Source organism: Sylvia atricapilla, chromosome 6 (assembly GCF_009819655.1).
Source record: "Sylvia atricapilla isolate bSylAtr1 chromosome 6, bSylAtr1.pri, whole genome shotgun sequence".
In the NCBI taxonomy this organism is placed as follows: Eukaryota; Metazoa; Chordata; class Aves; order Passeriformes; family Sylviidae; genus Sylvia; species Sylvia atricapilla.
Genome location: NC_089145.1, coordinates 35,801,076 through 35,816,844, shown reverse-complemented (window position 1 = coordinate 35,816,844; position 15,769 = coordinate 35,801,076). Strand labels below are relative to the sequence as shown.

The 15,769-nt window shown below is 49.7% G+C and overlaps 1 protein-coding gene across 1 annotated transcript; it reads left to right on the top strand.

Moving 5' to 3' along the window:
• The first annotated feature begins 20 nt into the window (after positions 1-20).
• Positions 21-15,319, top strand: DNAAF2 (dynein axonemal assembly factor 2). The gene is made up of 3 exons (XM_066321459.1): positions 21-2,781; positions 11,667-11,813; positions 13,578-15,319. The coding sequence occupies exons 1-3, from the start codon at positions 835-837 to the stop codon at positions 14,052-14,054; spliced, it is 2,571 nt and encodes an 856-aa protein (XP_066177556.1). The 5' UTR covers positions 21-834; the 3' UTR covers positions 14,055-15,319.
• The last annotated feature ends 450 nt before the right edge of the window (positions 15,320-15,769 follow it).

Below are 15,769 nucleotides of genomic sequence, written 5' to 3'. Positions count from 1 at the left end.
GTAAGTGGATGAACCAGCTATATCCAATAGGAAAGGAGCATTTTAAATAAAGAATTGAAGATAAGGAGAACTTGGATAGCTGGTTATCTGCAAGGGAGTCTGGAACTGGAGGTAGAATTTTTCTTTGGGAAATGCCTAGGAAAGATCTGTGAGGTTTTTTTTATAATGGCAGCACATATTTGAAGATGGTGTTATGCAGACAGGACAAGAAGTGGTAAAAGCAAGGACATGACGCTTTAGAATTTGTGGACAAGAGGAAATCTTGACAGAGGAAAGCAGGAAAGATTGAAACTAAGCCAAAACTTGGTCCAGGTGCTTTTGGACATGGAGAGCAGAGTGGGGCTACCCCAAAGTGCCCACACCAGGTGTGCAAGAGAGGGGAGCCTTGGCACAGGAGCTGTTTCACAGCCCCCGCCTGCTGTGCTGGCATGGCCAGGGCAGGAACGAGGAGGGACGGGGATACAGGCTATGAGGGGACAGCAGGGCTGGGATGGAGGCTGGGCTCTGGACTGCTGAGGATTTAAAAAAGCTGAGGGGATGGTAGTGGAGCTCAGAGCTATGGGATAGGGAGGGAACGTAAAACTGCAGAAGGACGAGGAGATGACGGTGGAAAACCAGCGCCGCTGATGCCAGGGGATGGCTGGAAGCCACTGAGGGGAGGGAAAATGCGAGGCCAGGACGGAGGCCCCGGCCCTGAGTGACAGCCGCCATGTTGTTTGCCGTCTCTATAGTAACCGCCACGCAGCCGCCATCTTGTTTACCGTCACCACAGCAACGCCGCCATCTTGTTTGGCGTCCTCACAGCAGCGCTCCCGACCGGGCCGAGCCGTGGCCATGGCGGGCGCGGGGCGGCTGCACGACCTGGACCTCAGCGCCGAGGAGGCGGAGAGGCTCCGGCGCGCCTTCCGCGACGAGCGGTTCCGTGAGCTGTTCGCAGAGTTCGCGGCCGAGCTGACTGACCCCGAGCAGCGCCGGCTCTATGAGGAAGAGGTGGCGGCGCTGGAGCGGGAGCGCGGCATGGAGGTGCGCTTCGTGCACCCCACACCGGGCTTCGTGCTGCGGACGAGCCAGGAGGGCTCCCGCCGCTGCTACATCAATGTCTGCAGCAACGCGCTGATGGGGGAGCCGCGGGCCCGCGCCGAGCGCGGCGGGCAGCGCTGGGAGCTGCCTTACAGCCTGGCCCCGGGCCGCGAGGAGCTGCGCCCCGCCGGCCGCCGCCGCCTCCTGTACGACGTGGTGTTCCACCCCGTCGCCCTGCGCCTGGCCGCCCGCAGCGCCCGCTTCCGCCGCCTGCTCTGCGACACGGCGCTGGACGCCGTGGAGACCCAATGCGGGGTGCGGCTGGACCGCAACAACGCCACCGTCCTAAAAGGAGTCTCCTACAAGGGCGTCCCGCAGGCGCCCGTCATCCGCTCCCCGCTGCCCGGCGGCGCTCCAAAGCCGCCCGACGACGGGGAGTCCCCGCTGCCGCCCTTCCCCTTCCCGCCCGCCGCTGTCCCGCCGCCCGCCGCCAGAGGCTCCTCGCCCGCCGCGCCCCCGCCGCCTCCCGGTCCCACCACGCCGCGCTGGAGCATCCGCCACCGCTCCTACGTGGACCTGCAGGACTACCGGCACTGCCGCGACTCGGCGCCCAGCCCGGTGCCGCGGGAGCTGGTGGTGACGGTGGAGCTGCCGCTGCTGCGCTCTGCCGAGCAGGCGGAGCTGGAGATCCGCGGGCGGGAGCTGCGGCTGGACTCGCAGCGTCCCGCCTACCGCCTGCGGCTCCTCCTCCCCTACGACGTGGACGAGAGCGGCGGGCGGGCCGCCTTCAACCGGGCCCAGCGGCAGCTGCAGGTCACGCTGCCCGTGGTGCTGCCGCCCGGCCCGCGGGAACCGCCGGGCTCGGGCAGGGAGCGGCTGGAGGAGGCCGAGCCCACCGCCGAGGGGCCGGCGGAGGCAGGGCCGGCAGAGGAGGGCGGCGGAGCGGCTCCACCCTCGGAACTCGGCCCTGGCGGCGCGGCCCGGAGCACGTGTGGCGGCGAGGAGCTAGGTGATACACTGGCCCAGCCTCTCGCTGAGGCATTTTGTGAGCCTCCCACTGCTCCACCTGCCGAGCCCCTCACTGAAGCACCTACTGAACTGCCCGTAGAACCACTCGGTGATCCCCCCGCTGAACCCCTCACTGAACCCTCGGGTGAAGCCCCCATTGATCCAACCTCTGAACCCTTTGCTGACTCCCCTGCTGAACCCCCCGCTGAACTTGCCACTGATCCAACCTCTGAACCCCCTGCTGGTCCAACCACTGACCCCCCCTCTGAACACTCCACCGAACCCGCCACTGATCCCGCCGCCGATCCACCCGCTGAACCACCCACCGAGCCCCCGGCCCCACCGCTGCCCTGCTCCGGTGCTGCTTCCCCCATCGCCAGCCCCGATCCAGCCATGCCCACCGGGGACACCTCTCCGCAGGCCTCCGAGGGTCATCCCAGCGAGATGGCCACATGCCCTCCCTTCCGTGCCCGGCAGGACGAGGCTTCCCTCACTCTGCTCCTTTTCGTGCCCGGCATCCAGCCCCAGAGTCTCCACGGGGATGTGGGCACCCACCACTACAGCCTCCGCTTCTGCACCGACACCGCTGCCTTCGCCCTGTTCCTGCTGTTCCCTCCCGCAGCCGCTCTGGTGTCCCCCGAGAGCAGCATCAGCATCTCCGCCCACAACGCCGTTGTGGGGCTCGCCAAAGCCCCCGGCAGCACCGGGCTCTGGGACAAGTTCAGCTTCGGCCTCGACCCCTCCGCTCTGCAGGTAACGGTGGCTCGTTTGGGGTCGAGATGCCGCTGCTGGGTGTGGCTGCTGTTTGCTCAGTGGTGTCTCAGGGAGGTGTGAGGAGCAGTTCCGAGTTGCTGCTTCCTCCGAGAGCGGCTCCCGGATGTCAGTGCCGTGACCTGATTTGTGCGAGTCTTGTACGAGCAGCGCCAAGGTCACACCGTGGAGCTGACACCTTCATCCTTGGAGTTGGAATGACTTCTGCCTCCCATACCAGCTTTTTTCTAAGGGAAATTCTGGTGATGAATGAAAACGGCGCCTATCTCTTCTATATCCTTAGTGTTCACTTTTAAAGCCCTGTAGATTGCTTGTGTGGCCTGTTCACACAAAGAAACATCTTTATGATACACCAGGCTTACACGTGTGCATTCACCGTCATGAAGTGTGGGGGGAGTATCCCTATGTCTGTGTTTTGTGTCAGAATTCCCATTTACAGCCCAGTTTGCTGGGGTAAATCTTCACCTGCTCTGAGTGTGATTCTAATTTATTATTTTCTCATTTTATGGGTTGTTGGGCAGTGATGCTCCCGTGGTGGGAGAAAGTGGGGTGGCAGCATCCAGTGTCCCCAAAGGGATACCCACCTTGTGACACTCTGTCCAGAACCACTCACACAAGTTTTGTGGAGAACCACATTCTTCTGTGAGCTCAGACTTTCAGACAGTTTCTCATGAGCAGGGATTAAAGCTGCACAGTTCTTGTGTAACCTTCCAGCCATGGGATTTGGAGTTTGGCTGGAGTTGAGTGCAATAAAATCCTCTGCAGTTTGGATCACGTGCCGTGGGAGTGCAAGTCCAGGAAGCTGGCAGGCTTCAGGCATATCCACTGGGATAGACTTGGCTTGGAGCAGCTTAATTGCTCCATCCCTCCAACTAGAAATGACCTGTGCATGATTTTGAAAGATATTTATCCAATTAGGGTTTGTGCAGCTGAAACCACACTGAATTTCCCATTTAGCAGCCGCACACCTTTTACAACAGCAGCTCCTGTGAAGGAGGAGCTGATCATTTCGGGGAAGTATCAAAGATGATGAATTTATGGAGAACCACCCACGCTGAGCTGTTTGCAGAGCATTTCCTTTGCTTTTACCCGAGCAGGAGCCTGCAAGTCTGTGCAAGCAGGGCCACAGAACACTCAGTGCTGCTGTTCACTGCTGTGATCTGGCACTGCCTGCTGCTGCCACGTCAAAAAAAGCCACTGTGTAAACTCCTGCCTGTTTTCTGTGCAGGTACAGAAGCTGCCCAGGGCACTCACTGGTGGAGCCCCCATCCCTGGAAAGACTCAAAAAACCTGTGGATGTGGCACTTGAGAACATGGTTTAGTGCTGAACATGATTTGTGGCTGCACTAACAGTTGGAAGTTTGGGATATGGATTTGTTGTTGCAATTGGAGGAACATTTTGTGATTGAAAGTTGTTAAAAGGCCACCCAGTAATGAGATTTTTGACTCTGTGAGTTACAAAAACCCCTTGAATGTGCTCATTTTTTATATATATTGCAAAATGTTTTGGGTGGAGTAGGAGAAAGAGGTTGGACATTAGTCATCAGCTTCCCAGCCATTCATTCACAGCAGACTCCAAGAGATTCTCCTGGCCTCCAATCCTTTTGGACACTGGGCCTGCAAATTGAAGCAGGAGAAATAAACTGAAGTAATTCATCCTGTTTGAGCTTTTTCAAATCTGTGCTATTTCCCCAAAGTGCCTGGAGAGCTGCACTCGCTCAGAGTGAAGGGAGAAAAATGAATATTTAATTGGAGCCAGTATTACATGCTGCCTTCTGGCCATTAACCATTTGTATCTGGTTGCTTTTCTTCTGCTTATGTTGATTTCTTCAATTTGTCTGATGCCACCTTGGGGGTTTTTCTGCCTTGAGTCTCATTCTATAAATCAGAGCTGTGGTTCTTGCCCTGAGACCTGTAACGAGTGGCATCAGTCACTGCTGAGTGCAGAGCAGTGCCCTGTTAATGCCTTCAGGGAGCTTTTGGGGCTGAGGCCAGCAGGAATTTTCTCCTGGAGCAGGAATTTTATCCTGCACCTCCCAGTCTGCTTCTTGGTCATCTTCTCTCACACAGCAGCGTGGCCAGAGGATGGTGCTTGGCAAAAGTGAAAGTGGTTTAGGTTGGAAGGGATCTTAAAGCTCCACCAATTCCACCCCTTGCCATGGGCAGGGACACCTTCCCCTACCCCAGGTTCTTCCATGCCCTGTCCAACCTGGCCAGTGTTTTTATCAACTCTGGAATTGCTGCTCTGTTCTATTCTGGGATGTTGGTTCCTGCTGGAGGCAGAGGGTTGCAGATTCCTCACTGGGTTAGTTCAGAGTCTGCCCCTTGTTGGTACCTGATGCTCTTCAGTGCCCTGTGAGGCTGCCTACCCAAATCATTGCCATTTACTGCCAGTTCCTTCTTGGAGGTTGGTCTGATCCACAGTCTGGTAGAAGAACAAGTTGAGCTTGTCCTTGGAACACCATGCTTGAAAAAGAACTTCAAGAGCTGCTTTTCCTTTTGTAGTCAGCTGTGGCTGAATCCCTGTGCTGGAAGATGTTCTATTTAGAGCTCAGTTTCCATAGAGGCCGAACAGTTGGAATTCCCACCCCAGCAAGTGCCTCTTTTCAAGAAATCTTTACAGTGCCCTGCTCCTCCCTGGACTTTAACTGTGAGGAGTTTCACTCCTTGGCCAAACCAGAATGTCCACACTGCAGCTGGACTTGGTGATCTTGGAGGTCTTTTCCATCCTATTGATTCTGTGACTCATTATGGTGATCAGAAATCCTATGAAAATAGAGATTCCATAACTTCGGACGTTGTAGGCTTAGGTCCCGTATTTCAGGGGTTTAAGAGCCACCTTTTGTGACTGCCCTGGTGCTCAGTCACTGAACCAGAGACCACAGGGCTGATCCTTCTGCAGGGCTTGCTCCAGGCCCTGCTTTTCCAGGGAATAATCTCATGACCTGAGGAAGCTGCCTGATTTCCCCACTGCCAAAATCTCTGCTCTTTGCCTCCAAATACCAGCCATGGGCTGGGGTCTCTTCATTGCAGTTCACCCTCTATAACCTTCTACACCTTTTCCCTAAATCCTGGGAATTCAGGCCTGGGAAACTCCTGCATCAGAGAATTCCCCTTCATTTCCAGACAACACAGCCTGGGGAGTAAATGACGAAGGAGGAATGGTTGGGAGTTAAATAACCATTAATAACATTTGTGAGCCTGCCAGGCAGGATTTCTGAGAACATGTCCCAGTGTGTCTTGGTTTATGGTAGTGCTGGAGCTGGGCAATTATGGAAATTGTGCCTTTGGAAAGCACTTGGAATGTCTTGGAATGTTTGGCCTCCTGGGGTTAAATGCTTGGTTTCTAACAGAAATAAAAAGCAGTTTTCTGGGGGTGTACTGAGCTGCTGAGACTTGGGGGCTCAGTTTTGGGAGCATGTGAAACACGTTTGGCAGGTAATTCATTCTGCCAGCAGTTTTGGGGTTGTGTCTGCTCATTTTCACAGGATTAGAAAAAGTCTGTTTCATGCAGGAATTCCCTTTTAGGCTGATCCACACCCTTCCTGCCCTTCTCAGAGGCCTGGAATGGGTTTGTTCAGAGGATGTTGTGCTCAGCCTTCTGGTCAGTTCCCCCTGAGTACCCCTTGCTGGGCAGGGAATTGCAGCCAGCCTATCCCTTTCCTAAAAGACCCTCTCAGATCTTCTGGAGCATATTAGGATTTAGCTCATGTAAACCCCCACGGGGCTCCAGAGAACAGCAGGGAGCAGAGCAAAACAGAGGAAATATTTCCTCTGCTTTCCTATGCATTGCTTTTTCTTAACATTCACAGGCTGTAAAAGAGTATGCTGAACATTCTTGAGGAGTTCATGGTTGGGGCTGAGTCTGAGTTAGGCTCAGCTAAGGGAGGGATCCAAATGGGAATTGCTCAGAGATAGGGAAGTTTTGTTTAACTTTTCTGGGAGTGTTGAGGCCTCCATGCAGGATGTTGTACATGGATGTGATGTTTCTGTTTGGCACAGCCACCAGTGCCTTGTGAAGGAGAGCTCCTGGTTCTTTTTCCTTCAGAAAGCAGCTGGTAAAAAAAGATGTAGAGCTGTTGGAGCAAGTCCAGAGAGGCCATGGAGCTGTTCCAAGGGCTGGAGCTGCTCTGGATCCAGGCAGGGAGAGCTGGGGATGCTCACCTGGAGAGGAGAAGGCTCCAGGGAGAGCTCAGAGCCCCTTGAGGACCTAAAGGGGCTCCAGGAACGCTGGAGAGGGACTGGGGACAAGGGATGGAGGGACAGGACACAGGGAATGGCCTCCCACTGCCAGAGGGCAGGGATGGATAGGAGAGTGGGAAGGAATTCCTGGCTGGGGGAAGAATTGAGCAGAGGTCACAGAGTGTCACAGTCATTTATCATAGAACCCCAGACTAGTTTGGGTTAAAGAGATCTTAAATCCCATCCCATTCCCTTAAATCCCATCCCATTCCACCCCTTGCTGTGAGCAGAGACACCTCCCACTGTCCCAGGTTGCTCCAAGCCCCAATATCCAACCTGGCCTTGGACACTGCCAGGGATCCAGGGGCAGCCACAGCTTCTCTGAGAATTCTATTCCAGAGCCTCACTCCCCTCATATCCAAGAATTCTCAAGTCCCAATATCCCATCTCAATTTCCATACATCCTTTGTGTGGAGCTCTGGTTGGCAGAATTTTGTTACTCCTGGGAATGGCACTGGGACCATGTGGAAAAGGCCAAGGTCTGGAAGTGCCCTCATGCTCGGAATTTGGGTTCTTGTGGATAAATATTTTCTTTGGTTGGAGAGTCAACCAAGCATGAAACCTTGAGAGCTGTGCTGGGAAGTGTAAGACGTGGATGTTTGAAACCTTTGCCACCTTTCCTGGAGAAATCCATCCTGGAGAGCTGTTTTGCCCTCATTTCCAAGCTATTTGGAGTTGTTACACAGTTTCTTTGAAAGTCAGGGTTATAATTTTCCATTTCCAAGCTACTATAATGTACTGTAATAGTCAGGGGTTACTTCGAAGGAGATGCTGCTGGAAACTGGGGCTGTTGAATGTAATCCTACAACAGTTTATTTTTGGCTCAGTTAATTCTGTGCTCAGCGTTTCAAGACTCTTGGCAAGTTTTTTGGGAGGTCAGAGAAGGACAAAGAAGGAGAACACAACAAACTTATTATTTCACATTTTTCAAAGTAATCTCTTTCCCAAGCTACATTAAGGACCATAATTAGTTTGCTTCTGCTATAAAACAAACTAATTTCTGGATAGTCTTTAATTGGTAGCTGCATTTTGGGAATAACGTGACTACACAACAGTTATGTCAGGAAACATTATTAACCTACTGATGAAGCTCATCAAAGCTTCTTTGGAGCTGTTTCATCTTTACAGTCATGGGCACCTCAGAAAAGTTTTCGTTTCACTACATGTACCAAAACTTTGAGCTTCAAATTCTCAGGTCTCAGAGCTGGTTTTCACTGGGACCCCACAAATTCAGAGGTCAGAAAATCCAGGTGCTTTTCCATATTGGCATGAATTGTTGGGTTTTGATGAGAGAGGTTGTGGCTGCCCCATCCCTGGAATTGTCCAAGGCCAGGTTGGATGGGCTTTGGAGCAGCCTGGGATAGTGGAAGGTGCCCCTGCCCATGGCAGCGTTGGAACTGGATGGGATTTAAATCCCCTCCCAACCCAAACCATTCTGAGAATTCCCTGATCCTCTCATTACAGGAGCCACAAAAATAATTGAAGCCTGAAATCTGTCCTGCTTTTCAAACTTGCAGCCTGCGTGGGAGGTAACTCTGGATGGAAACTGTCTCCAATTTGGATAAATTAAGGCAGAATAAACCCATTTGAGTGCTGAGGGCAGCCGTAAGGGGCTGGGCTCTGTGCTGTCAGTGCTGTGAGACACAAGGACGGGTTTGAATGATGAAGTGTTCCACAAACCAAAGTCATCCCTGCTAACGTTTATGTTAATTTGGTCTCAGTTTAGTCACAGGGAAAAATGAATGTGTACCAAACAGCAGATGACAGTGTGTGCAGGGAAAAACAAATTAAATTCGAAGTTGCTAAGAGAGCATCATAAATACCAGAAAATAAACGGCTTAAATTGAAGAATTATTTTACAGGGTCATTGAAATCAGCTGCAGATGGTTGTCCTCTGTTTGCTCTGGCTTGGAAGGCAGAGCAGACTTTAGAATAAATTCCCGAATCATTTTTTTCCAAGGTCTGTGCTCTGATAACATCTGCAGTAATATAAATGCCTCGGTGTGTGCTCCCTGTGAATGCGAAGTCTGAGTTACAGTGGCTGATGGAACAGACTAATGATAATCACCTTATTGACAACAAACACATCCCAGGTCCATTATTTATGGCAGGCCACAGGGTAGGGATGGGATGAAAGGGTAAATACTTACGGGAATTAGGTGTTGGGCTGGGATGAAACTTGGTAAAATTGGTTTGCAGTAATGAGTCCGAATTAACAGAGCAACATCACATTTAGTTACTTTTTTATCCTCATTTAAAGTACTGATTAATCATAGAATTATAAAATATCCTGAGCTGAAAGGGACCCACAGGGATCATCCAGTGCAGCTCCGGGCCCTGCACAGACACCCCAACAATCCCACCCGGGGCTTCCCTGGCAGCACTGTCCAAACACTCCTGGAGCTCTGGCAGCCTTGGGAATGTCACCATCCCCTGGGGAGCCTGGGCAGTGCCCAGCAACCTCTGGGGTAGGAACCTTTCCCTTATGATAGATCTCCCATTCAGTTTTTCTTTTGTATCAACATTTTCTGTGAAGAAAACAAATTGTTCTGTTTTTAATCAGGAAGAAATTCTCCAGAAAGATTCAGCGCGTTTGTTGCCAAATTACAAAATCCTGATTGTGCTGAGGAGAAGAGGGTGTCCCTCACACAGCCACGGGTGCCAGATGCCAATTCAGAGGGAAAAGGGATTATTTTCCTCATTTTATGGAGGAAAAGTAGGATGGGACATGGAGCAACCTAGTCTAGTGGAAAGTAATTAAAGGTCCTGAAATATATCCCATGGCAGGGGGTTGGAATGAGATGAGTTGGAAGGTCCCTTCCAACCCAAACCATGCTGTGATTGCCTGACTTGCATTTTTCAGCTGGTTGAGGAGGGTTGTGCTTTGCTCTCCTTGGAAGTGCAGGCAGGGCATCAAAATCCCAAATCCCCTCCAGGGGAGGCTGAGCTGTTTGTCTGTGCTCTGTGGGCCAAGAAATCCAGGACAGAGCTGGGAATTCTTCTCCTGAGCCACCCAAGGATCGAGTTCAGGAGCTTGTGGGAGTTTTGGTGCTGCACAGATTTTGTGTCTGCAGCCCCTGCCTTGTTCCTGTACTCTGACACCTTCCCCTGAACTCTGCAGAGTATTTCCACAGCCTGAAGCTCTGGCAGATCCCTCTCTGGCAGGCAGGAGAGGATGCAGCACCAGGGAATAAGAATTTTAGGCTTTGCATGCAGAAATGGAAGGAGTAGGGATGTTCTGAGAGGGTTTTCAGTCAGGGCAGCTCTGCTGCACTTTAATCTCTCCCCAAACCATCCCAGCATCCAGTGCTGGCTCTTTGCCTGGATTGTAATCTTTCTGGATAGAAAATGAATCCAATCCTCTGCCTTCAAAAACCAACAGTGTGGATATTATGACTTTCCATATTGTGATTTCTAGTTTAACTAGTGGAAAAAATAGGACTCTGGCTTATTTTTCCAGTCCTGGTTTGTTTTTTGTTTGCTGGGTTTTTTTTCAAGATAACAGTTAAATTTTGTTCCTCAGACACAATGTGACATCTGGCTGTGCATAAGGCTCCATCCACAGGGGGCCAAAAATGTGCAGAATTGCCTTTTTGCTTCTCGGTCTGCAAGATGTCAGTGATAATTGAATTTAACTTTGATTGGATTGACAAGAGGGTTGAACTGGACCGAGAAATTGAAAAGTGTGACTTGATGTGGAAGGTTTGCAACTTGTCCCTGTTACTTCCAATTAAAAAAGGTATTTCCAATTGCAACTTGTCCCTGTTATTTCCAACTAAAAAAGGAAGGTAATTCCCAGAACTTAAACTACTCCTCTAGGTCAGACCATTTTTATGGTGTCTGTCCTCACCCTCAGCCTACACAGATGATGTAGGAATAACACAAGGACAGGGAAAGCTTTGCAGTTCCTATGAAACAGCCCCTCCAGGATAGATTTTAGGACCTTTAATTACCTGTAACTGATTTAAATCTCTAAACCTGTAGCAGCACGCTTCAGGCTGTTTATGAACAGCCTGGAAACACACCCCAGGCTGTGTCTCTGCCTGTGGATACCTCTCCTTTTTTTTTTTTTTTTTTTTTTTTTTTTTTTTTTTTCACAACTGGCTTGTCTGCATGGAGATCAGAGCAGCCTCAGTGGTTGGGTGTGAAATGGATCCAGCCCTGAGGGTTCCAGGTCTGATCTTGGAGTGAAGATCCTGTATTGCCTCTCCAAGGAGGTGTTTGTGTTTTCCTAAAGACAGACAAGACACAAACCCACAACAGTCTAACACCTTCCTGGTGTTAGGACAGGTGAGGATGGTGGAACGAGGTTGCTACAAATAATTTTTCAGAGAGAGTCTAAATCTATGTATTAGTCATCCATCCAAAGAGAGAAATAATACTTCTTTTGTATTTGCTACAATGCAGATTTGTACTTTCGAGCAAAATTAGCTAAGGACTGGTCTTAATTAATTTCACCTCATTCTTTGAATGTCTGGCTTAGAATTTCTCTGTCAAGACCTGAGTGTGCTGTGAAACTTGGGAATTGCTGTCCTGGCTTTCTTTGCAGTGAGTTTTTAGCTCCAGTGCCTCTGAAGTTTAGCACAGAAAGAACTTAACCTGCTGTTTTCTCTCTTTTTCTTTAGGAAAGATTGTTTGTCAGTGAGGAGAACATTGATGGATTTCTAGGCACTGCTTTCTGCCCTTCCCCTTGCTCCCAATCAGCACTGGAAAGGCAGCCATTAATTGAAGTGCTGGATGTTACTGAGGACAGAATTCAAATCAGGGTGGAGGTAAGGATCCAGGAACAGCACAGGCTGATTTATGTTCTTCAGCAAGATCCTATCAAGTCCCACTGAAACAGCTTTTTTCCTGTTTTGTCCTGAGGAAGCAGGGAAAACCCAGGACTGGGGTTATTTGTAAGTCTAAATGTCAGTTTTCAGAAGTCAATCTTGTGTTTGTGCCATTTAATGTGACCAAAGGAGTGAAACCTCCTCTGTTTCATTTGGAAGATGCAGAACTGTGATCCAATCATTTGAAAAAGTGCTTTTTCCTTGCAGGAATAGCTCATTCACTCAGCCTTCTACAGGTAAAGAAATTCTAGAGGGTTTTGTCTGGGCAGAATCCTGCCTCATCTTTATTCAATCCATGTATTGGAATACTTGGTGGGTTCCTGTTGTGTAGATAATTAAACATGAAGCTATTAATCTTAAACACTGGTCTCAAATTCAGTCCTTATAGTTTCAGGCCTCATTCAAGCTCTAGAACAAGACAGGCTGTTTCTGGGATCTGCCACGGGATTAAACTGGCAAAATAGATGGACACATGAAGATATCAAAATGTTCATTTTGTAAGGAGGAAAATGGGAGGTAAAGCCCCCATGTTCACTGCGATATCTGGGTAGGCACTGCATCCTAAATTCAGGGGAAACTTTTCTTAAAGCAAACATAAAAAGCAGGAACAAGCATGTCACTGCTGTGGCCATGAACTGGGGCCTGCAGCTGAGGTTAATGTGTAGCTGCTTTATTGAGAGGCAAGTTCAGATGAGGCACATGACCTCTGGACTTGGGCTGGAGGCCCGAGGAGTTTCCCAAAGATTGTGGATGCAGTTTAACTTTCACAGCTGCTGTGAGTTGGACATAAAAAAAAATGAAATTCTAAGTATTGGAAAGAAGATGAGTCCGTTTTGGGACCCTAAAGACAGCTGAGATACCTTAAATCATCCCATTCCTGCTCCTGTGTGGGGCCAGGAGTTGGAGTTGATGATTCTTGAGGGTCCCTTTCATCTCAGAGTATTCCATGATCATGTTCCTTTGGGAGAATTGTCCAGGCTGGAAAGGACTGCCTGGTGTTTCTCATGTTTCCTGCTGGGGTGAGCAGTGGTTTGGGGATGTGAGAAAAAGATTCTATCTCTGAATCCACGAATCCAGCTGCTCTTGGATACATCCCTGCCTCATCTTGACTCTCCACTGATGGGGCCCTATGAATTACCAGCAGTTTTTTGCCAAAACACCAAATAATGGTGAAATTGGGGAAGTGCTGTTTGGAGAGTACTTCTCTTGGTCCCTCCTCTCCCGAGGCAAAGGGCAATTCCCAGATTAGCTCCACAGGCCGGTAATTTCCCTACCTGCAAGGTTCCAACCTTGCACCAAGAGTTGAGATCCCCTGGCTAATTCTGTGCCCGCTGGGATTTGGAGATTTGGGAATCAGGCTGGGCGTGGTGAGTGGCCATGGCTGCTCTGACTTGGCTGCTGCCCAGCACCATTTCCTAGAGCAGGGGAAACCCTGGGGAGGCAGAACGACCTCCCTGCCACACTCACACGTGCCACACAAGAGCAAGAAAACCTCAGCACCCACTCACTTGGCTTCTAGAAGGAGAATCATGGAATCACAACCTAATTTGGAACCTTAAGGATCATCTGTTTCCAACTCCTTGCCATGGGCAGGGACACTTTCCACTTATCCCAGTGAAGCTGAGCTGCTGGAGAAACAAATCTCTCCTGCCTTTGTGTGCAGTTTGTTCCAGCTATAAAATAATTAATTTCTTTCCTTGACAGCCACAGGAACATGATGGAGAAGAAACACTTGGCAGCTCGGGGGGAGCCCTTGCTGGAAAGACCGACAGCAACTACCCCGAAACAAAGGCAGAAACAAAGTGTCCTGCAGCTGAGGCACGTGCTGCAGGATCCAGCCCAGCTCCCACAGCTGGAACAATGGGAGAAGCAGGCTGTGGTTCACACCATTGTTTGCAGCATGAACCTCCTGCCACCAGTTCAGCGATTCCTGCCGGATCTGGGAGAGAGGAGCCCGATTTAGAAAGTGCTGCAGCAGCAGGAGACATAGCCCTAGGCTCAGGAAAACAAGAAGTGCTGGGGGCTGAGGATGAGGGGGCAGCCCCAGGGCTGGGCAGCAGGGCAGGCTCCCCCATCCTGCGGGAGGTGAACCCCGAGGACGGCAGCGTGCGGCTCCTCCACGACCACCGAACGCACTGCCCCGTCACCTTCCAGAACCCTTTGCTGTATGAGCTGGATTAATGTCATTGTTTTAGGATTTCCTTCTGTTGTTTGATGCTTACTCTGACTTCCATGTGCTGGTGGGTGACTTCAGGGCTCAGAGGAGGCTAGGGGTTCCTGCTGAAACTGGTCAAACATCAAAACTTTCTGTTGTTAGCAGTTTAACAATTTTCTAACCACAGCTGTGGCAATAATTTTACTTAAAAGAAAAGTTGCAGTTGGAGGTGACTGAGCTCTTGGAAAGAAAAAAATGTATCTTTATTGTTTACATAAATTTTTTATTCTCTTCCCTCGTTTCAGGGATTATTTGTATATATCCTCCGTCTAATGGCTCCCTCAGGAATTGAGCAGTAGTCATCATTTTCCAAACCTTTCATTTGGTGATAACTGCAGGATTAGACTCGCAGTGATTCTTAGCAATCAAATGAAATTTCTAATTACCCAGAGAAGTCCCAATTAGTCTCCTAGAAATAATCAACATTTATACCCTGTATTCCATCCTAGTGCTGTGCTTCAGATCTGCAGCACCCAGATATCCCCAGCTGAACAAATTCCATTGCACAACATCCTCTGGGTGCATGTCTGCTCTGAAGTATTTACAGTTGGTGAAATGGATTCTCTTTATCCAGATTAGATTTATTTTTCTCAGTTTCCCTCAAGTTTCAGCATTTCTCACCTCCCTAAAGCACAATAACCGAGAGAACACATCTAATAATAAACTTCCTGTTCCCCTTTCTCACTGCTGCTCAACCAACTTCTGTTTTCATTTGAGAGGTGCTTTAGAGGAGAGTTAATTTTGCCTTGTTTCAGGGCTGCCCTGGCATTGCTGTCACATTTCTTTGTGAAACACCAGCTTGGGTGTGTGATTTCAGAGTTCAGCAGGAGCCACAGCTGCCCAAAACACCTGCCCTGCCCTCCACCATCCTCCTGGAGCTTTGCTGGGCTCAACTTAACACCATCAGTTTTTTGGGAGGTCACTGAGGGTGAGGCACCAGCACAGCTTCAGCACCAGCCCCCACACAATGGGAACAGAACACTGAGTGATTACCCTGCAAAATTGTGGTTAAATAACCCCTGGAAAAAGCAGCATTTTCTTTCTCTGACATATTTCTGTGTTCTACAAAAGCTGCTTCTGCCACAGCTGAGTTCAAAGAGGAGTGGCATTAAAGCTGCTGTGGCATTCACAGGCTGCACCGTGGCCCCAGCCCAGCCCCTTCCCACCACACAGCAGCAGTTTTTACACAGCTAATTTGAAACAACTTTTTAAAAAAAAAATCCAAACAAAAGAGGTGTTGTGCCACCAATTTGTGACTCTTTTCTGCCTCAATTAATGAGTATCATTAAAAATTTAATGAAGTTAAATGCACACTGCTAGAAGGGGTGATGGCACGTGTCCAGCCCTTGGGATTAAAGAAGAGAAACTCCCCCCTCCTTCCCCTCCTGACTTTTTAGGAACACCAGATGACATCATCTTTTTTTCTGACAATCAAGAACTTCTCTAGTTCTTACAAAACAACGGAATTTTTATTTCAGCAGAACTAAAAAAATCATATATTTATCTACATTGTAGTAAAAACAATGAAATTTATTTTTGTTTTTTTCTTTTCATCCTTCATATATTCATCAACACAGCGCAACCGAACTGGGACTCGGGGATCAGGCTTGAGGTGACCCCGGGTGGGACCCCAGGCACCACCAGAGCTTTGAAGCACCAAAAAAGATGCACTTAAAAGTGT